At 68.8% G+C, this 21,757-nt stretch overlaps 1 protein-coding gene across 1 annotated transcript; it reads left to right on the top strand.

Annotated features, from left to right (window-relative positions):
- Nucleotides 1-2,517: 2,517 nt before the first annotated feature.
- On the top strand, nucleotides 2,518-21,757 carry USP43 (ubiquitin specific peptidase 43). Its single transcript, XM_075770685.1, is given in 16 exon segments — nucleotides 2,518-3,162; nucleotides 6,590-6,730; nucleotides 10,241-10,341; nucleotides 14,399-14,491; nucleotides 14,801-14,936; nucleotides 15,013-15,136; nucleotides 15,696-15,858; nucleotides 15,988-16,099; nucleotides 16,907-17,010; nucleotides 17,257-17,334; nucleotides 17,453-17,582; nucleotides 17,774-18,122; nucleotides 18,913-19,071; nucleotides 20,436-20,552; nucleotides 20,637-20,931; nucleotides 20,933-21,757. Coding segments are annotated over 16 exon segments (3,018 nt in total). The 5' UTR covers nucleotides 2,518-2,637; the 3' UTR covers nucleotides 21,324-21,757.

Here is a 21,757-nt window from a genome sequence, read left to right as displayed (position 1 = left end):
CACAGCTCTCTGGCCAGGAGGCTGCTGAGAAATGACCTTTAACCGTGGGTGCAGACAGTTTGAGAGTCAAACCTCCAAGCTCGGAGGTGTTTGTAGCCAGAGTTTCGGCTCAGCCTTGATGCCGTTCCCTGACTGCCCGAGACAGCGAGTCCCTCCCGCAGTGCCGGCACCTTTCCTCAGCCAGGCTGCCAGCAGCGAGCCAACGCGGTGCCAGGGCGTTTCTCCAGGGCCAGACCCTGCACGGAGCCGCCCCAACCGCATCCCACCAGCCTGCCCGGTCCGAGCGCTGCCGAGCCCAGGACACCCCCAGGTCACAGGAGGGGCGGCTCGGTGAGGGGCTCAGGGCTGCTGCCCACCTTCATTCCCATCTCGCTGCGGGGAGAGGAAACACCAAATGCCCAGGCTGGCGTCAGCCCCTGGGGACAGAGATCTGGACGGCTCCTAGAAGGGGGCTGCTTCCCCGGGAGGCCGGGCAGGGGGGCAGGGGGTGCCCCCCACCAGCACCAGGCTCTCGAGGGACATCCCACACCCATCAAGGCTGGCTGTGGTGGGGAGCACAACTTCAGCCGGGTTCAGTCCTCCCTCCTCTCTGGATAAGCAGCTCCTGAGCTTGCCGGCACCCTGGGGCCACCCGCCGTAGAGCCGTCCCCAGAGGATCCGTGAGCGGCTGATCCCCCTCCATCTGCTCGGCATCACCGAGCCGTGATGGATTTTGTCTGAGATCACGTCTGGCCCCGGCGGCAGCGCACAGCCCTCTGCCCGCGCCTGCCTGCTGCCTCTCTGCCCTCCTCCGTGCCCACCACGCTGATGGCCGCCACTCTGGCGTCCTCCGGGGAGTCACCGTCTCCCTGCCACCACCTCGCCTGAACTCACACCCACGGCACAGGGACGCCCTGCCCCACAGGGAGGAGGGATCACGACATCCAACAGCACGTCCTGGCCCTTCCTCCGTCATTTTGCCCCATCTCTTCCGAACCTGCGGCACCTCCAGCTGCCTCCAAGGCAGGGCTTGCAGCACATCCCCATGCGGGGTGCTGGGGGGGCAGGGAAGGCGGGGGGGGAAGCTGCCTGGCACAGCAGACCCTTCCCTGGGGGAAAGGGAGATGCTGCTGGATGCTGCTGAGACCTGCAGGGATGGAAGAGAGCCTGCAGCACCCACAGCCGGGCTCAGCTCCCCAGGGACCCCCTCCCTGGCGCAGCATCAGCCCCGGCAGCTCCCCAGGGAGAGGAGAGCCACGCGGCCGCAATGGGGCCACTGCAACATCCCCTGCCCTGCAGCAAGGTGACACTTCGTGGCACCCCTGCCTGGCAGAGGGACCTCCCCCCTGCCCCATCCCTCCCCAGCCCCTTGGCCCTGGTTAAGGACAGCAGCTGCCCGAGACGTGCCCGGGCTCATCGGCACACGGGGCAGCCCCCATCTCTGCTCGGGGCTGTTACCGCAGCGGTTTGGTGGGAGCTCTCAAAGCAGTCCCGGGCCAGAGTTAATCTCGGGGTTCTTTGCAGAGGTGAGCGGGTCCCAGCCTCACGTGGCCAGACTTGGTTGGGAGATTTGAGCGTCCTACAGCTGTCTGAAGAGCAACACGCTGCCGCCAGGTTGCATTCGAGCGGAGGGCGAGTTGCTGCAGAAACAGCCAGTCCGGTTGCAATCCCCCTCCTTGTGCCGGCGTGGTGCCCTGGGATGCATCCAGCCAGACCAGGGGACCGATCCGTCTGAAAACCGCCCGGCAAAACCACAGTGGGTTTCCTCTGCCGGCGGTGCTGCAGGTGGAGAGCGGGGAGCTGACCTGGGGGTCCCTGATCATCCTGTGTGTCCCCTCGGCCACGCAGGGAGGGCTCAGGTGCTGATCCCTGCGGCGGGGGGAAGGTGGCACCGTCCCTCCCCAGCCAAGCTCTGCCAGATCCCGAACGAGCACCCGCATGTGGCGCCAGCCGGCACAGGGTGGGCAGGAGCCGGCCGAAGTTCTGCCCGAGCTGGGTTGGCAAAACCTGATGCTGTGGCTCTGTGCGGAGGGAAGCCCCCACTAGGTCCCAGCACCTCAGTGTGGTGGGCACAGAGGTGACCCTTGTCCCACGGTCCCAGGTAAGAGCACCTGGGAGAGTGGCAGGATTGGGAGACCTCATAGTGATGCCGTGACACCCTGGGGTGATGCTGGGGGCAGCACCGGCGGGGCATGGCTGGGACTCCAGGGAAAGCCCTGGGGCTGTGGAGGGGGCTGGGGTACCCCGGGGTGATGCTGGGGGTGATGCTGGGCGGGGGGGGAGGGCGTGGCTGGGACTCCAGGGAAAGCCCTGAAGCCATGGAGGGGGCTGGGGTACCCCGGGGTGATGCTGGGGCCGCCGGGGCTCGGCCGCCTGCAGCCAGCGGCGGCAGCAGCTCCCCGCTCCCCGCTCCCCGCTCCCCGCTCCCCCCTCCTCCTCCTCCTCCTCCTCCCGGCTCCCTTCCCTCTCCCTTCTCCCAGAGCCAGCCCGGCCGGGGGAGGAGCCGGCCGCGCACAAAACCGCCCGCCCGGCCCCTCCGGCCCCCGCACCGGCACCGGCACCGGCGGCGGGGGGTGCCCAGCGCCCGCCCGGGGCCATGCGCGCCGCGGCGGGGCCGGGGCCGGCGGGGCCGGGGGAGGGCGGCGGCCGCCCGGGGCCATGAGCGCGGCGGCGGCGGCGGCGGCGGGGGGGGGAGGCGGCGGCGGCGGCCCGGGCCGGCGGCGGGGCGGCGGGGGGAGCCCGGCGGGGCGGCGGGCGGGGAGCGGGCGGCGGCGGCGGGCCCTGCGCTCCCTGGGCAGCCTGGCCGGGCGGCTGCTCCGCACCTGGGCGCGCCTGGCCGGGGGCCGCGGGAGGCGCCGCGCCGCGCCGGAGGACGACGAGGGCGGGTTCCGGGGGGGCGGCCCCGGCGGGGAACGGCGGCGGCGGCGGCCGCGGCCCGGGGGAACGGCGGGGGGCGGCGGGGAGCGGCCGCCGGGAGCGCAGGGGCTGCGGAACCACGGGAACACCTGCTTCATGAACGCCGTGGTGCAGTGCCTGAGCAACACCGCGCCGCTGGCCGAGTTCCTGGCGCTGGGCCGGTACCGCGCCCGCGGGGCCCGCGCCGAGGTGACCCACCGGCTGGCCGCCCTGGTCCGCGCCCTCTGGACCCGCGACTACACGCCGCAGCTCTCCGCCGAGTTCAAGGTACGGCCCCGCCGAGCGCGCCCGTCCCCGCGGCCTCCGGCCACGCCCTGGGCAGCCCGACGGCACCCCCTGCTCCCGGCACCCACCGGCACCCACCGGCGTCCCCCTGCTCCCGGCACCCACCGGCACCCTATGCTCCCAGGACTCGCCGGCATCCCCCTGCTCCCAGCACCCGCCGGCACCCTGTCCTCCCAGCACCCGCCAGCATCCCCACCGGCATCCCCCCTGCTCCCGGCACCCACCGGCACCCTATGCTCCCAGCACCCGCCGGCATCCCCCCACTCCCAGGACCCACCAGCATCCCCTGCTCCCAGCACCCACTGGCATTCCCTCCCCGCCCCCCCCCCCTCAGCACCCACCCACCTGCATCTCTGACTCCCACCGGCATCCCCAGCTCCCAGGACCCACCAGCATCTCCTGCTCACAGCACCTACCAGGCCCCCCTGCTTACAGCACCCACCTGCATCTCCCACTCCCAGCACCCACTGGCAGCCCCGCTCCCAGCACCCACTTGCATCTCTGACTCCCAGCACCCGCCAGCATCCCCCCATTCTCGGCATCTACCGGCACCCCCTGCTCACAGCACCCACCTCCCTGTCTCATCCTTGCCCTGCCCTGCCCGATGCCCCCCAGCCCCACCGCTGTCACCCACCTCCAGCCGGGCTGCCCTCACCTGAGCTCTGACCTCCCTCGGGTGGGCGAGCTCCCAGCCCCGGCCACCCCACGGAGCCAGAAGGGTGAGCGCGATGGTGGCCGTGGTGGTGGGGTGAGGCAGGACGGTGCCACCAGAGCCCCATTCAGTGGCCTCAGGCCCCATCACTGAGTGCGTGTCACGTCCCCGCTGGGCACGCAGCAGGCCTGCGCACGGCTTGGGGACGGGGCGTCGGGCACAAGGCAGTGCTTGGAGCCCGGCACCGCAGCCCCCCGCGCTCAGGGACACGTGCCAGCGGGTGACATTTCAGCAGGGATCTGGTGTCGCAATTAAACTTTGCAAAGTGTTGTGAGCACGGAGAAGCTGCTGGGAAGCCGGGCTCCTTCCCGGGTCAGGGATTCTGGCAGCGCTGCCGGCTCCTGTGGCAGCGGCCGGGCTGGTCCTGCGTGGGCAGGGGTTGGGGTACCCCCTGCTCTGCCCCCACTTTCCCAGGGGGACCTGCCTGCCTCCCTTCCCTGCCTCTCCAGGGAACCCCGCAGGGACTGCCGGGGTGGAACGGGTGCTCCTGCGGGAGCTCACTGCCTCTAATTTCCTTGTAGCAAAGTAAGCAGCTCTTGCAGTGCTGGGCATTTCCATGCCCTCTGCTCCCACACACGTTCCCTACGCACAGAGCAAAGAAAAACCCAAGACTTCCAGCCTTTGCTTTGAATTTCCTCCCTCTGGGTGGTTATCTGCATCTTCCATGAATTTCCACCTTTTTTTTAAATCTGCCTAAATAAGAATTTTAAACAAGAGCTGAGTCTGCGACTCATTTTGCTTGAAGCCCATCTGTGGTGGCCTTGCTCCCTCTGCTTGTACCAGGATGCTCATACCGCTGAGAGCGGGGCCAGGGGCAAGCGGGGCCAGGGCGAGCGGGGCCAGCGTGGCCGGTGGCCGGAGAGGGTCTTGGCTCGGGGTGTTTCCCGGTGATGCTGGAGGTCTGCTCCCTGTCCCGGCAGGTCCCGGCATGCTGGTTACAATCAGCTTGGATGGTTGGTTGGGGTTTAACTGCATCAGCTGGTTAAAATCCACACAGATAGTTGGGGTTTCTCCTTCCCGGTGCTGGTTTTGGGGCTGAGCTCCTAAAATTGTCCTTTCCTGGCTCTGAGCAGCCCCTGCTAGCCCAGGCTCAGAGATGAGTCCTTGGGGACCCCTAGCTCTGCCTTTTGGGGTGCTCCCTGGGCCCCCTCCCTGGGCTCCCAGCCCCACGCATCCTGCTTTTTTGGGGTCAGGCACCAATCCTGGCTCACGCCTCTCTCCTAGGAGCTGCTAACGCAGCTCTCGTGGGCTGGGGGCACCCTGGCATCTGCTGGTGGCACATACCCCTGCGGAGCCTCGGGGGGGGCACCCAAAACTGGGGCATGTAGCACCGCTGGGACCTCGGCTGGCTCGGTGAGGGAGCCGGCTTCGGCGCTGGCTCGGTGACCTAACAGCACCCCGATGGGCTCACCCTCCCCGGGCACCGCCTCGGCCCCACGGCGTTCCCAGCCCCGTTCTTCCCACCGCAGCACCCGGCAGGGGGGGAACCCCCATAAAGGCATCGTGCCGCTTGCCTGCCAGCAAAATTAATGCTAATTAGCCAAAATGCTGTGGGGTGCTGGTGGCGTGGGGGGGCAGGGAGAGAGAGTGCACGGCGTTAGGGTGTTGCGGGGCAGGGGGATGCTGCCGTTGGTGGCTTTTGGGGCAGGGTGCCCAGAGGGAGCGTCACGGGGGTTTCAGTGTCCCCTGGCTGCTCCGGGGGGGATGCTCTGGGGAGGGGGAGATGGGGGGATGCTCTGGGGAGCCCTGTCAGCACCTGCGGGGGACCCCTGTGGGGCTGGGGGGAAGGAGGAGGGGGGCGAGGGGAGGGCAGCCCTGGGCAGGGGGAGCAGGCAGGACTTTGGGTGGAGGGGCAGAGGCTGGCAGGGCCCGCAGCACCCCCTCCCCAGCACGGCCTTTGGGGGGGCTGGCGGGAGCCTCCTGGCATGTGGCTCCATGGGGGATCTCTGGTCTCTCCCTGGTCTCACCTGCTCTGCTTCAGGCGGGGGGTGCTGAGCGCCAGGCTCCGATGGGCCGAGCATCCCCAGTTTTGGGATGCAGGAGGTTTGCTCGGGCGCTTCCCTCCTGCCTGTGTGGGCAGGGCTGGCAGCTCCCCTGCCCGCGGGCCACGCTTTGGCTTGACTGTACGAACAGCCCTTGTCTCCTCTGGTGCCTCTGGGCGCTGGGCTGGCACCGCCGGCATCGCCTTCCCGGGGAGACTGAGGCACTGAACACACTGGGCTGGCTGCTGGGGATGGGGCGGCAGGGGCAGGCAGGGGCAGGCAGGAGCAGGCAGGGTCCGTGGGAGAGCTGCTGCCTGCTGGAGCATCCCAGTGCTGGGAATTGCCTTCCCCTGGCTGTTACACCGAGTCGCACGGGGCAGGTGACACCGGTGGGTCCCTGAGGGCTGGACTTGCCTGTCTGGGTTTGTTGGGGTGTGCAAGCTGTCCCTTCCCGGCTTCATCCTGGCAGCTGAAAGCCAGGACACCATGGTGACGGGCCACGGAACTGCCGTCTCGGCCATGTGTGCCGGTGTCCCCGCTGCTCTGCTGTCCCCGGGGGGGCTGTGGTGTCCCTGCAGAGGCAGGACGAGGACAGATGCTGTTGCAGGCAGGAAGCAGGGATGGGATTTTGTGACAGGTGCTAACGAACCGACTGTTCATTAGTGCCGGGCAGCGTGGCCCGAGGCTCAGCGCCCTCCCTGCCCGTCTCTTGCAGAACATCGTCTCCAAGCACAGCTCGCAGTTTCGGGGCAACGCGCAGCACGACGCCCTCGAGTTCCTGCTCTGGCTGCTGGACCGCATGCACGAGGACCTGGGTGCCGCCTCCCCCGCCCAGCAGACCCGCGTCCCCGAGGAGGTGGGTGGCCCCCACCGGGGTGGCCGCACACCCTGGCTTGCGGGGGGACTCTGTCCACACCGGGTGTGGGACCAGGGCAGCCGAGATGTCCTGGGAGGGGGCAGACCGGAGATGTCCCCCACCCTGGTATGGGATGGGGATGTGGACGATGTGGTTTGGCCGGTGTGTGCGGGGACAGGCTGATGGGGGCTGGGCAGGGTGGTTGGGGTGCAGATGTCGGCAGGAGCCCGTCCAGCTGAGCACCCCAGTTCTGGTGGGCACCCCAGTTCTTGGGGTTGCTTGGTCAGGAGGAGATCCAGCCCCCCATCCCTCCCCCCTCCAGCTAAGCCTGCTGTAATTACAGCGCTCGGCGGCTTTGCTGCTGGCAAAACCAGTAATTAAGTCTCCCTCCGTCCATCTGCGCTCACGGCATCGCCCTGGCCCTGCCTGCTGCCTGCCTGCTGCCTGCCTGCCTGCCTGCCTGCCGGGGCGCTGCCTGTTGCAGCGGATGGATTTGTGCAGCTGGTGTTTGCCCCGGCAGCGTGCTGCCCCCGCTTTGGGGCGGGTGTCCGTCTCGGGCACGGGGGTCCTGGGAGCAGCTTTGTCCTCCCCGTGCCCAGCTTGGGCCATCGTGGCCGTGGCCGAGGGGTGCGGGTCGGGGGGCCCTGCCTGCCCTTCAGCCTCGCCGGGCACGGCTCCGTCCCACGTGGGAAAGCTGCGCTGCGGTGCCCATCTCCAAAGCCTCTGGCCGGGGCAGCCCCGTGGCTTCCAGCCCTTCTTGGCCAGGGGTGGGGGCTGCAGCCATCCCTGCACCGAGCTGAGCTGTCCTCAGCCCTGCGCCCCTTGCCCTGGGGGCGTTCGGACCCCCCGGGCTGTTTGGGAGAGCCCGGCAGCGGGCAGCTCCCCTTGCTGGCTTGTTAAGCGCGAGGTGCCAACGCGTGCCGCGGGCTGTGGCGTGACGCTGGCCGTGCCCTCGGCTGGCCGTGCTGGTGGCCGTGCCGTGGCAAAGCCCAGGGCGCCTGTCTGGCTCGGGGAAGGGACCCTTCGTGTCCCCCCCAGCACCCTGGTTTGGCTCAGCACCTCACCGCAGTCTCAGCCCCTTTCGGGTGGTGCCACCCAAGTGGCACCCATGTGCCCGGGTCGTGAGCCTGAATAAACGGCCGTGACGCGTCTGGATGGAGCTGGGCGTGCGCGCGCACACACACACGTGTGTCCGTCCCGGTTGTGGGTGGCACGGGCGGGGGGAGGAGGGTTTGCGCAGGTACTGCAGGCTGGGGATGGGGGGTGGTTCGCTCCTGGCCAAGCCCGTGCGGGGGCTCGGGGACCGGGGGAGCTCAGCTGGTGGGAAGCAGGAGACGAGGAGGTCAGTGGTCCAGGGCACGGAGTCGGGCAGGGTGCAAGTACTGTCCGGGCTGTTTGATGGGTGCCCACGAGGCGTCCGTCCCCTTGGGTTTTGGGGGGATGGGGGGGGCCGCGCGGGGCACAGACACCCTCCGGGTCCCCTCTCTGCCGCACCAGATGGACCCTGGCCCCGAGCAGACCGTCAGGACGCGTCGGGCTCAGCAGGACCCGGAGCCAGCAGATGGCACGAGGAAAATCCAGCTCCTGGCCAAATACCTCATTGATTTTCAGTCTTGCTCATCGCAACACCAAAAACTACTCATCTTACCCCCAAACAGCCCAGTCCTTTCCCAGGCTACCGAGGGTCCTTTCTGCGATGTCTCCTGCCATCGGGCTCCGTGTGCCCCTAGCAGGGGGTGAAGCCGGGGGCTCCTGGCCCCTGTGTGCGGGGACGGGGCTCCCTGCGGTTCCCCGGGCAGCGGGCAGGCAGGGACACGGTAGGCAGGATGCAGGCAGGAGATGTCTCCCAGCCAGGCCGGTTCAGCTGTGTAACATGGTCACATCCCAACATCCCAGTTCCCTACGGAGCGGAGCAGAGGACCCGGCTCTTCTCGGGGTCCCCTGGGCACAGGGAACATCTCACCTGCCGGAGCCAGGGAATTTGGCAAAGGCAGCTGCCTCCCTGGGCGGGCAGCCGGCCTTTCCTCGGGACGGAGGAGAAGATCCTGCGCCGCCCTGGGAGCAAGCGGCAGGGACACAGGCAGCCACCAGCACCGTCTGCGGCGTCAGTCCCTGCCGAGAGCAGGGAGAGCAGAGGCCGTGCCTCAGTTTCCCCAGCACGAGGCAGGGGGGATGGAGAGCGGACTCCTCCAGGCCACGGAGGAGCTGGGTTCTCTCGGGGAAGGGGGCCCGGTGTTGCTGGTGCTCAGGGACGTGCCATGGGCTTGCTGGGGGCAATGGGCGCAGGCGCCCAGCGGGGAGCACGGCTGGCTGCGGGGGCTCAGGGTGCCGGGAGCTCGTGCATCAGGCCTGGAGGGAGCTCAGGTGTCTGCGGTGTGGGGGGAGAGGCGGTCGCCCCACCATCCAGGGCCAGGCCGGGGGACGCAGGGAGGTGGCTGAGGGATGGGTCGGCAGCGGAGCAAACGCTGCCCGTGGCTGCCTCCCCTGCCAGCTCTGGGGGTGCAGCTGGAACCACACCGCTCCCACCGCCTGCGCCGGACATGTGGCCCCCGAAAGCCCCGCTCTGCGGCGTTGGGCCGGGGTGCCGTGCCTGGGCGTGGGGTGCCGTGCTGGGCTGCTGTGCCGGGGCTTGACATACCGGGTGCCGCGCCGGTGCCGTGCCCGGGCTTGCTGCTGGGAAAGGCGCTGGGGAAACACGCGGCAGCGGGGCTGCTTTGCTGGGCGGCACTGGAGCCCCGCGCTGGCACACCTGCCCGGGAGGGCGTCGCACCGGCCGGGGCTTTTCTTATCTCCCCGATTCTGGTGATTTGCATGCGGTTAATTCGCGCCCAGCCGTGTTTGCCTCAGGTGGGTGCGTGCTCAGGAAGGTGCACACCCACCCACTCCAGGAGCTCATCTCGCAGACACACGGACACGCACACAGACACGCGCACGCCTGCCCGCTGCAGCATCCCACCGTCTTGCCCACCCACGCCACAGCTCCCCGCAGCACGGCCGGTCCCAGCACCCAAGGGTGCGTTTGCTGGCACAGCGGGTGCCGTGGCACCTCCCTGCCCAGGCTGCCGACCCTGCAGGCGTGTGCCCACGGGTGCTGGGGCTCCTTTCGGGGTGATGTGGGGGGACCAGCTTCTCCTGCCCCTCGAGCTTTCCCTTGCCGGAGGTGCCCGTGCTGCGGCGTGGATAAGCCAGCCCAGCCAACTCACCCAGGATGTCCCTCCTGGAGCGTTTCAGCCAGGCTCAAATGTGGAGTCCGGCAGCTGTGGACAGCGGGGCTGTGGCTGGTGGGATGGGACATACCCCAGAATCTCTCCAGGAGAAGGCACGCAGGGAGCTGGAGGGCATGGCAGTGCCGGGCTGGCGGGTGCTGGGCAGGGGTCACTTTGGCATCACCTTCAGCCTGTCCTCGTGCCGTGGGGACACCAAAGCCAGGCTTGGTTCACTGGGACGTGTACCCAACCCCTCAAGGGTCACCCGGCACCTCTCTCACCCCGCTTGTCTCTTGCCCCGCAGCCTGGCGAGGACGGCAGTGCCCGTGCCAGCAGCTCCGCGCCGGCCGCCCAGCATCCCCGCGGGCAGAGCTTCGTGCAGAGCCACTTCCAGGCGCAATACAGGTGAGTGGGGAGGGACGGATCCTGCCCGGCCAGGGGCAGGCTCCCTGTGCTGGAGGGGCTTTGCCGTGGGTGGTCGGACTCTGTGAGCCCAGGGAAGGGATGAGTCAGGGAGCGCTCAGCTCTGCAGAGGGGCTCCGTCCATCCCTCCATCCCTCCATCCATCCCTCCCTCCCTCCATCCCTCCCTCCATCCCTCCCTCCATCCCTCCATCCATCCCTCCATCCATCCATCCCTCCATCCCTCCATCCCTCCCTCCATCCCTCCATCCCACCCAGCCCGGGCACCGGAGCTGCCTCCCCCATGAGCGGTGCAGCCACGGCTGACAGCAAAACACCGAGCGAGGGGTTTCAGGACATTTCTTAGTCCGCTTCAATGCCAGCAAATATTTTTGTAAGTGCCAAGAAAGACACGGGGAGGGTCGGAGCCTGAATCCCCACGGCAGTGAGCGGGGTGTCCTGCCCGCTCCCCACCCCTGCCGCAGCCCTGGGGCTCCTGCCCTGTGCCGGTGATTAGCTGGGAAGCTCCGGGAGCAGCAGAATTAGGATGGAGCGGTGTTTTGTCGGCACGGTGCAAGGCTGGCGGCAGTGCCCGGGCTGCGCAGGTGCAGCAGGGTGGGGGTGAGGGGCCGGGCAGCTCTTGGCTGGAGGGGCTGAAGTGTTTTATTAAGGACTGATCCAGAGCAGGGTCTGAACCGCGTCCCAGGGGCGGGTTTTGGTGCGCGTGGATGCCTGCTCCTGGGAGTGAGGGCACGGAGGGTGACATCAGCCACATCCAGTGTCACCTCCTGGACACGGGCAGACCCAGCCCTGCCCCTGCTTCCACCCGCCACGCACCTTCCCTGGGCGTTTCACACCCCCTGCCTTCGGAGACCCCGCCGCCCGCCTCGCCTGGGCCCTAACGAAGCCTTGAGCTGTTCCCTTCGTTATCACCGCCCCAGGGTGGGCAGAGCCACCGGGAGACGGCTTTTGTGGGGACAGCTGCTTGCGCACCGTGACAGCAGTTCCCTGGCGATAGCAATGCGGCTGCTGAGCTGGGGGGGCTCAGCCGGGGGAGACGGGCAGGGCTGCGGGCAGGGGATGGGCAGGGGATGCCCTGGTTGTCCTCCGTCTGCGCTGCTGGGTAGGTGGTGGCAGGTGGTAGAGCAACCCTGTAAGGCGTGGTGTCCCTCAAGGGTCCCTACGGGGACCAGTACAATTTAACAAACATCTTCGTCATTGGCGTGGTGGGATTGAGCGCAGCCTCAGCGAGGTGGCAGGTGACACCGAGCTGCCTGGTGCCGTTGGGCACTAGAAGGAGGGGGTGCTGCCCAGAGGGACCCCGATGGGCTGGAGGAGTTGGCCCGTGTGAACCTCACAAAGTTCATCCAGGCCAAGTGCAAGGTCCTGCACGTGGGCTGGGGCAATCCCCAGTACCAGTACAGACTGGGTGGTGAATGGAGAAGGACTTGGGGATACTGGTGAGTGAAAAAATGAACATGACCCAGCAATGTGCGCTGGCAGCCCAGAAAGCCAACCGTGTCCTGGGCTGTGTCCCCAGCAGCGTGACCAGCAGGTCGAGGGAGGGGATTCTGCCCCTCTGCTCTGCTCTGGTGAGACCCCCCTGCAGTGCTGCGTCCAGCTCGGGGGTCCCCAGTACAAGAAGGACATGGAGCTGTTGGGACAAGTCCAGAGGAGGCCACGGAGATGATCCGAGGGCTGGAGCACCTCTGCTGTGGAGACAGGCTGAGAGAGTTGGGGTTGTTCAGCCTGGAGAAAAGGTGGCTCTGGGGAGACCTTATTGCAGCTTTTCAGTATAGAAAGGGGACTCGTAAGAGATGGAGAAAGACTTTTAACCAGGGCCTGTAGTGACAGGACAAGGGACTGTTTCAAACTGCAAGAGGGTGGGGTTAGATCAGATATTGGGAAGAAATCCTTCCCTGTGAGGGTGGTGAGGCCCTGGCACAGGGTGCCCAGAGAAGCTGTGGCTGCCCCTGGCTCCCTGGCAGTGTTCAAGGCCAGGTTGGATGGGGCTTTGGGCAACCTGGGCTAGTGGAGGGTGTCCCTGCCCATGGCAGGGGGTGGGACAGGGTGGTCTTTGAAGGTCCCTCCCACCCCAAACCGTTCTGTGGTTCTCTGAGAGGACTCGGGATCGGGGTTGTCCCAGGCCTGTCCCAGAGGACCAGCGTGGGGATGCGCCTGCCAGTGGGTGATGGGACACCCCACACGTTCATCTGGCTGAGACTCACGGGATGCTCAGCTGGGCCAGCATCTGGCCACCCCGTCCCCATGCCACTGCAGGTGTGAGCGGACACATCTGACACCACAAGTCCTTCCTCCTCTCTCAGTTTATCCCTCACCCTGTATGAAAAAAGGCACTTTAATTATCCACCCCCTCCCGTGTGCCAGAGCCCGTCTGCGTGCAAAAGGATTTATTAATCTGTGCAGCTGCTTCGCAGAGAGTTCGGTGGCTCTTCGAGGTGACAGATAACAAGGGCGCAGGATTTTGATTTGGTTTTTAATTTATTTTTCCCCTTTTTGCTAAATAAGAAGGAGGGGGGAAAAGAAATAAAAAAGACAGAACTGAAAAGAAATAGAGGGTAAGGTGGTTGGTGGCATTGAAGGCTCATTGAAGCCAGGCTTTGGTGGAGCACCTCCTGCAAGATGCTGTGGGAGATGGGGAGGCCTCCTGCTGGCAGGGGGACCTGGTCCTTCCCGGTGGCCCCATGTCCCCCAGCAGAGCAGATGGGTCCCCTCACTGTCCCCAGGGCTCCCCTGGAGCCAGCGGCTGTGCCACGGCAGGGACCGGGCAGGCTGAGCCAGCGGCCCCGGGGAAGCCGGCAGCGTCTGTGCAGCACAGCCCGTGTCCCTGCGGCAGGGCTGGATACTGCCACCGCCCCACGCCCGCAGGCTGGGAACCGGAGTGCTGGGCGTGCAGCCACGGCGGGTGCAGGATCCGGCCCCGTGGTGGGGATGGGGATGTGACCCCAGTGGGTGTGGGATCTGACCCCAGTGGGTGCAGGATCTGGCCCTGCGGTGGTGATGGGGATGTGACCCCAGTGGGTGTGGGATCTGACCCCAGTGGGTGCAGGATCTGGCCCTGCGGTGGTGATGGGGATGTGACCCCAGTGGGTGCAGGATCTGGCCCGTGGGTGCAGATGGGGATCTGACCCCAGTGGGTGCAGGATCTGGCCCTGTGGTGTGGATGGGGATACCACCCCGTCGGGTGCAGGATCCGGCCCTGCAGAGGTGGCAGGTGGCTGGTTCCCAGCAGGTGGATGGGGAGTGCGGCAGGACCGCGGCGTCCCCTGGGTGCAGTTTGCTGGTGGGACGGTCCCCAGCTGGTGCCACCACCGCCCCCGCCTCTGGCCGTGGGTGCCAGCACGGGTGAGGGGCCAGCAGTACCCCCCAGGGAACGCAGCGGGGTTTGTCACAGGGCTGCAGGCAGCTGCCCTTTTGCTGCCCATCCCCGCCTCCTCCCTGCTTTACAGGAGTGGTCCTGTCCGCTCCCAGCACCCCAGGGTGTTGTCCCCACTTAGCCCCCACCCGGGCGGGCTGGGGTCACCCCAAAGCCTCCAGGAGCCAGAATCCACCCTGGGCTCTGCGAGCCCTCAGCGGGGGGAGCAGGATCTGGGGGGGGGGTTTGGGGCCACAGCCACATGTGGGAGTGGGACACCCCCAAACCCCAGCCCTGGGATTTCCCTCTGGCTTCTCTAGCACCAGGTGCTGCAGGCGCCGTTGATAGGTTTCAGAGTGAACGGACTGTTGGGCTGGGTGGGCGTGTACGGGCAGCAGTGCCTCACCCTGGCAGGAAGTCGTGCAGACCCTGCGGGATGCTGAGACCATCCGAGCCCTGTGGGATGCGGTACCCAGGGTGCAGTAGGCGAGTTGTGGTACCCGGGGTGTGGTACCTGGGATGCGGTACCCGGGATGCAGTGTTTGCGGGGTGTGGTACCTGGGATGTGGTACCTGGGGTGTGGTACCTGGGGTGTGGTACCGGTGGCGGGGCACTGCAGCTCCAGGGTGAGGACTCCAGGGGTGCTGTCCCCACACTGGTGACGCGCCCCGGCCATGTTTCGCAGGTCCTCCCTGACGTGCCCTCACTGCCTGAAGCAGAGCAACACCTTCGACCCCTTCCTGTGCATCTCCCTGCCCATCCCGCTGCGCCAGACCAGGTGAGCCGGGCCCCGCGCCTCCCCGGCCGCTCGCCGGTGGGGTGAGAGGCGCATCCCCGGCCTGGCGGGGTGTCCGCTCCCGCCGGAGTAATTTGCCTGTTTTGGGGTAAATAATTAACGCGGGAGGTGGCAGCGGCGCTGGGACGGGCGACGGCCACCGCCGCAGGAGCCGTGTCCGGCGGGCGTTCGCCATCCCAGAGTCAGGACGCGGGTCCACGCGGCGTGGTCACGAGCGGCGTCGGGTCTCAGCGCGGCGCGCGGCGGCTGTCCCCGCTGAGGGGGTGTCTGTCCGTGTCCCCGTGTCCCCAGGGCTCTCAACGTCACCCTGGTGCTGCAGTGCGAGCGGCTGCGCTTCGTGCGGGTAGGGCTGGCCGTGCCCCTGCTGGGCACCGTGGCCGAGCTGCGGGACATGGTGGCGCGGGAGGGACGCATCCCCCCGGAGCAGGTAACGGGGTGCGGGGGGGTGTCCCCCACTGCCCCGACCCCGCAGGGCCGCTGAGGGTGCTGGGTGCCGCCCGCAGGTGATCCTGGCCGAGGTGTCCCCGCGGGGCTTCCTGCGCTCCCTGGGCGACGCGGAGGAGCTGGGCACTGCGGGGGCGGCGGCCCCGCTCTACGCCTTCCAGCCGCCCCCCGCCCGCCCCGCAGGTACCGCTCGCCCTGCCCTGCCATTGGTGGGCGGCTGCCTGCCCTCGCCGCTCTGATTGGTTGGGAGCGGCCTGGGCGGTGCTTGAGGGGGGTGGTGGGGTGGGAGCTGTGCCGGGGGAGGGCGGGGCCGTCCCCGGGATTGGTGGGAGGTGGTGGTTCCGCTCGCTGTGATTGGTGACTGCGAGGTGGGCTCCGCTGGGGTTGGTGGGAGGAGTCCTGGCACCCGTGGTGCGGTTGGTAGGAGGCAGGTGTGCTCCGCTGTGATTGGCGGTAGTCTTGTTTTCCCCTCTCCCCTCCTGCCCGTGATTGGTGAGCGCCAGGAGTGCTCTGCTGCGATTGGCGGAGACCACGTCCGCGGGGCTGTGATTGGTGGGAAGCACGGGGTGCGGCAGGCAGCGCTGCAGGCAGGGGCCTGGCAGGGGGCTCCCCGCGGGGACGGGGCCGGGGCCGGGGCAGAGGGGGCCGGGCAGTGACGCGCCCGGCAGTGCTGACCGAGAGCCCCTGCACCGCCCCTCCCGGGGGGCTCACCCTGCCCTGCCCTGCCCTGCCCTGCCCGCAGGGTGTCCCCGCAGCCTGCCCGCCTCCCCCGGGGCGGCCCAGCCGGAGGGGCAGCGCCTGCTGCCCGCCGCTGCCCGCTCCTCCGACTGCCTGCACCGCGGGGCGGGCGGCCGCATCCTGCTGCTGCTCTGCAACACGGCGGGCACCGGCACCCAGCTCGCCAGGTACCTGCCCACCCTGCCCGCGCTTTGCCTGCGCGCCGCCCGCCCTCCCTCCCCCCTCCCTTCCCCACCGTGGGAGGGGGCGCGGGGCTGTCCCCCCTCAGCCGGGTCCCTGTCCCCCGCTGTCCCCAGGTTCGGGCCGCCGCTGGTGCTGCGGGAGGAGCGGGGCGTCTCCTGGGAGCAGCTCCAGCAGAGCATCCTGGCCCAGCTGCGGGCCCTGCTGCGGGCAGAGCTGCGGGCGCAGGTGGGCTGGAGCGGGGGGGACGCCGCTGTCCCCTCCCGGGGCTGCTGGCACCGCGGCCGTGGGGGGACGTGGTGTCTCCGTGGGTGGCCGTGGTGCCTCCGTGGGTAGCTGCAGTGGAGGCGTGGGTGACCATGGTGCCTCCATGGGTGACCGCGGTGGCACCATCGCTGGCCGCGGTGGCACCGTGGGTGCCCATGGCGGAGCTGTGCTTGGCTGCAGGGTCACTGTGAGTGGCCAAGAGTGTCACCGTGGGTGGTTGGGGTGGCCCTGGGGGTGGCTGTGTTGTTGACCCTGCTGGGTGATGGTCACTGTGGGTGGCCATGCTGTCCCTGGGGGTGGTCATACTCGCACTGCAGGTAGCCAGCGGTGTCACAGTGGGTGGCCACAGGGTCACCGTGGGTCGCAGTGGTGTCCCTCTGGGAGGTCATGTTGTCACCACGGGTAGCATGTCCCTGTGGGTGGTCACAGTGTCACTACAGGTGGCCAATGGTGTCACCATGGGTGGCCACAGTGCCACCCAGCTCTCACAGCAGGGCCGCCCCGGCCCCCAGGTGCCACCACCCCAGGGGTGCTGGTGTCCCCACACTGCCCCTTTGCCCCCCAGCCACACTGCAGCCAATGGGACGGGTCATCCCCCAGCCCCGTGTCCCCGTCCCCGTGGGTGTCCCCTGCCAGTCCAGCCAACGAAATCTGATTTTGGGGGCTTTTTCTGTCCCATGTCACAGAGCACGGCTCCCCCTGGTGCCGCTGGAGGGCAGGGGGGGCTCTGCCCCCCACCCAGCCCCACGGCCCCCTGTCCCCTTGCAGGGCGCGGGAGCTCTCTTCCGCATCCGCCTGGCCGGGGGTTCGGCCCCGTGCGCCTACCTGTCCCCGCAGGACCCCCGCCCTCTCTGCCACCCTGCCGTCGACAGGTAAGGGCACTGCTGGGCCAGGATTGTCCCCGGGATGTCCCCTCACTCCCCAGCGGTGGCACCATGGGCAGCCATAGCGGTGGCCACCCCACTCCCCGGGCGCTGGGTGTCCCCCCCACGTCCCCACTGTGGGTGCTGTGCGGGGAGGCGGTGGCTGTCCCTGCCTGCCACCGTGGGCTGGCAAGGAGGTGGCCCCATGGGGACAGGGGGTCTGGGGGGGCATCTCACCTCGTCCTCGCTCCCCAGAGCCCTGCAGCTGAGCGGGGCAGGTGGCCCTCCCCACGTGAAGCTGACGGTGGAGTGGGACATGAGCACCAAAGAGCGGTGAGTCCCTGGGTGCACCCAGGGTGGGGGGACACCCCAGCACCCAGGTCACCCTCCCTGACGCACCCCCCAGTGTCATGTCACACACACACCACCCCCCCACCCCCCTTGTTCCCAGCCTTTTCGGCAACATCCAGGAGGAGGTGGTGCAGGACGCAGAGAGCGTGCGGCTGCAGCAGCAAGCGCACCGGCAGCAGCACAGCTGCACGCTGGACGAGTGCTTCCAGCTCTACACCAAGGAGGAGCAGGTACCGGCACCTCACCAGCCACGCGGGCAGCGGGCACCCTGCCCGCACCCTGCCCAGCCGCCACCGAGGGCTAGCCCCGCTCACGGCACTGCAGTCTGTCGGCGTTTGCGGTGCCGGGGTGGCTTTGGAGGTGGCGGGGGAGGGGGGGGGAGGTTGGGGAGAGAGGTGGCCGTGCCACGTGGTGTCCCCAGCTGGCCCCGGACGACGCCTGGCGCTGCCCGCACTGCAAGGTGCCCCAGCAGGGCACGGTGAAGCTGAGCCTCTGGACGCTGCCCGACATCCTCATCATCCACCTCAAGCGCTTTCGGCAGGTGGCTGAGCACCGGCACAAACTCACCACGCTGGTGAGGTTCCCCCTGCGGGGTCTCGACATGGCCCCCCACGTGGCGCAGCGGGGCCAGGCCGGCGGGAAGCTGTTGGGGCGCTGGGCGCCCTGGCAGCCCCCCCTCTGCCTGCCCCCGAGCTGCCCCCGCGACTACCTCTACGACCTGTACGCGGTCTGCAACCACCACGGCACCATGCAGGGCGGCCACTACACCGGTGAGGGGCGGGGGGGCAGGGCGTGGGGTTTGGGGGGGCACTGCAGGGGGTGTGCTGGGGGGGCAGGGTGTGGGGTTTGGGGGGGCACTGCAGGGGGTGTGCCAGGGTGTGGGGTTTGGGGGGGCACTGCAGGGGGTGTGCTGGGGGGGGCAGGGTGTGGGGTTTGGGGGGGCACTGCAGGGGGTGTGCTGGGGGGGCAGGGTGTGGGGTTTGGGGGGGCACTGCAGGGGGTGTGCTGGGGGGCAGGGTGTGGGGTTTGGGGGGGCACTGTAGGGGGTGTGCTGGGGGGCAGGGTGTGGGGTTTGGGGGGGCAATGTGGGGGGTGTGCTGGGGGGGCAGGGTGTGGGGTTTGGGGGGGCAATGTGGGGGGTGTGCCATGAGGTTGGGGGGCACTGCAAGGGATGTGGCGTGGGGCATGGCAGCAGGGTGGGGAGCACTTTGGGGGGTTTGGGGTGCACTGCAGGGCTTGTGCTGTGGGGCACAACATGGGGTTGGGGGGCAGCTCAGGGGGACATGCTGTGGGGTACAGAGTGGGTTTGGGGGGGGCACCTCAGGGGTATCTGCTGTGGGGCACAGCACAGGGGAGCCGGGGACACACAGGATGATGCTGCAGCCGCGCCAGGGCTGGCCTGGCACTGCGACGTGCCCCCCCAGCACCATCCTGCACCCCCAGGCTGTCCCTGCACCGTGGGGTTCATGCTCCTCATGGCACCCTGGGGCCGGAGGGGGCCAGGGCAGAGCCTGCGTCCCCCCCTCATCCCCTCTGTCCCCCCTCACCCCCTGTCCCCAGCCTATTGCTGCAACGCCCTGGACGGGCGGTGGTACAGCTATGACGACAGCAGGGTAGAGGGGGTGCAGGAGGCGGAGGTGAGCACCCGCAGCGCCTACATCCTCTTCTACCAGCGCCGCAACGCTGTGCCCGCGTGGTCGGCCGGCAGCTCCGTCAGGGGTGAGCACCCCCACCTCCCTCCCCGCCTGCGCCCCGACAGCACGCGTGGCACAGGCGAGTGCACATCCGTGCACCAGAGCGCAGTACGTGCACGCGCAGCAGAGCCAAACGCGTGTGCGTTCAGCACGTGTGCACGCTGGGGGGGGGGTGTGCACAGAGCACGGCTGCACGTGCACGCAGTATGGTGTGTACACACACCCCCACACCCACAGCACCACTGCATGTGCGCGCGGTATGGTGTGTGCACACAGCACGGCTGTACACACGTGCCTAGATGCACACCCGTGCACGGACAGTGCCGCAGGCAGGCATGTACGCACGTACACAGAGCACAGGCACGTGCACACACGGACACCCATGCACACCTGTGCACGGACAGTATGGCAGGCACATATGCGCTCAGCATAGCTAAGTGTGCACACGTGCACGCACATGCCTGTGCACACTAGCACACGTAGTGTTGTGCGTACACAGCACAGCCAAACGCACACGCTTGCAGACACGTGCACTGTCAGTCACAGCACAGCTGAGTGCACGTGCATCCACAGCATGGCGTGTGCATGTGCAGCGCAGCCAAACACGTACGCGTTCAACACGCGCACGCGCGGCGCCGTGTGCGCACACAGCACAGCTGCGTGCACGTGGACACGCGTGCACACCTCTGCGGGGACAGTATGGCAGGCAGCACACATCCAGCATAGCCAAGCGTGTACACGTGTGTGCCTGTACGCACCAGCACCCACGGTGTTTTGTGCACGCAGCACAGCCACACGCACGCCCTTGCACACACAAACTGTGGTACATGCGCACGTACGGTTGGATGGCGTGGTCAAACGTGCACACGGAGTATCGTACGTGCCCGTACAGCACAGCGAAATGATGCACAGCCTGATGCGTTCACGCACACGCAGCACGACTGCACGCACACACAGAGGTGTGCACACCTGTGCACGCGCAGTACTGCAGGCGCGTGTGCGCATGCGCAGACCCAGCACAGCCAGGCACGCACACGCACGCCACGCGCGCGCCATGCACGCGCCATGCAGCATTGTGCGCACCCAGCGCAGCCAAACGCGCACCCTTATGTGCGCGCGTGGCCCCGTGCACGCGTGCCTGTCACAGCCCAGCCCGGCGCGCGCGCACGCGCACACGGGTGTGCACGGAGCTACGCGCTGCGTGGGGCGCGTGCTGCCACACAGCGCCGCCGGCACGCGCGGCCCGGCAAACACGCGCCTCGCGCGCCCCGCTGGCGTGCTCACGCTCGGCACGCGCCTGTGCGCGCGGCTGGGTGCAGCCCCCTGCGCCCCCGTTGCTGAGCACCCCGCTGCTGAGCACCCCGTTGCTGAGCACCCCGCTGCCCGCAGGCTCCCCGGCCCGCTCGCTGCCGGAGCACTGGCTGGCCCGCCTGGGCGGCAGCACGCCGGACACCGCGGGGCCCGTCCTGCCCGGCACCCCCGATGCCGCCGCCGCCCCGGAGAAAGGTGATGCTGAGCACCAGCACTCGCCCCCGGCACCCCAGGGTGGCTCCCGGCTCCTCCCAACTTCTTTGTTTTATTGAATTACAGGGGGCTTCGAGGCCAGACCCTTGGTGCGGGGCGTGCAGGGCCGCAGCCTCAGCGCGAAGCTCTGTCCCGCCGGTGCCCCCCCCCGGGCCGGGCCGCCCCGCTGGTCCTTCGCCTGCAAGGAGCGGGGCCGGCCGGGGGGCCCGGGGGGGCTGGTGGCTTACCTGGAGTCGGGGCGCCGGCCCCGCTGCACCCGACGCTCCCTCCTCCTCCCGCTCGGCACGGGTGGGGAGAGCGGCCCCGCCACCCCCCCGGCCCCCAGCCCGGCCCAGCCCGGCGAGGGGCGGCAGGAACCGGGCCCCCCCCCGCCGGCCCCTCCGCCTGCCCGCGCCGCGCCGGGCTGCCAGCGCCGAGGGCTCCCCGCGCCCGCCCCCCAAAAGCCCGAGCAGCCCGGGGCGGGGCGGGGAGGGGCCGGGGGGGCTCCGCTGCTCGGGGCTGCCGCGGCCGGAGGGGGAGGCGGGGGTCCCCCCGGCAGGGCCGTCCCCCGGCCTGGCCGCCATGGCCCGCTCGCAGAGCTCGGCCAGCCTCCCCCCCCGCCCCGACGGGGCCCTGCGGCGCTCGGCCTCGCTGGGCAGGGGCGCGGGGGGGCCCCCCCTGCTCTCCCGGGGTGCCCCCGGGGCCACGCTGCAGCGAGGACGGCAGCCCACGGGCTCGCTGCGCCGCCCGGCCGTGCCCGAGTCCAGCTTCTGAGCCGCGGCCGGTGGGCAGCCCCACCCGGGGCAGCCCCACCTCGGACATCCCGGGCCAGGGGCTCCTGAACTGGGGATGTGTCAACCTGAGGAGTCCCGAACCAGGGGGTCCCAAACGAGGACACCCCAAAGCAGGGTCATCCTGAACCAGGAGCATCCCAGTCTGGGGGCTCCTGAATCAGAGCATCCCCAAAGCGGAGGCATTCAGGTATCCCGAAGCTGAGGCATCCCAAACTGGGGGCATCCCAAACCAGGAGCACCCCAAGCCAGAGGCTCCTAAATCAGGGCATCCCGACCCAGGGACATTCCAAACCGGCGTCATCCCCAACGGGTGGCTCTGAATGCAGGGGCATCCCAAACCAGGGGCATCGCCCGCTCACCTCCCCATGCCCCTTCCCAGGGAGCAGGCAGGCAGGCGGGCAGGCAGGCAGGCAG

Source organism: Balearica regulorum, chromosome 18 (genome assembly GCF_011004875.1).
Source record: "Balearica regulorum gibbericeps isolate bBalReg1 chromosome 18, bBalReg1.pri, whole genome shotgun sequence".
Lineage (NCBI taxonomy): Eukaryota > Metazoa > Chordata > Aves > Gruiformes > Gruidae > Balearica > Balearica regulorum.
This window is presented reverse-complemented; position numbering and strand designations above follow the sequence as displayed.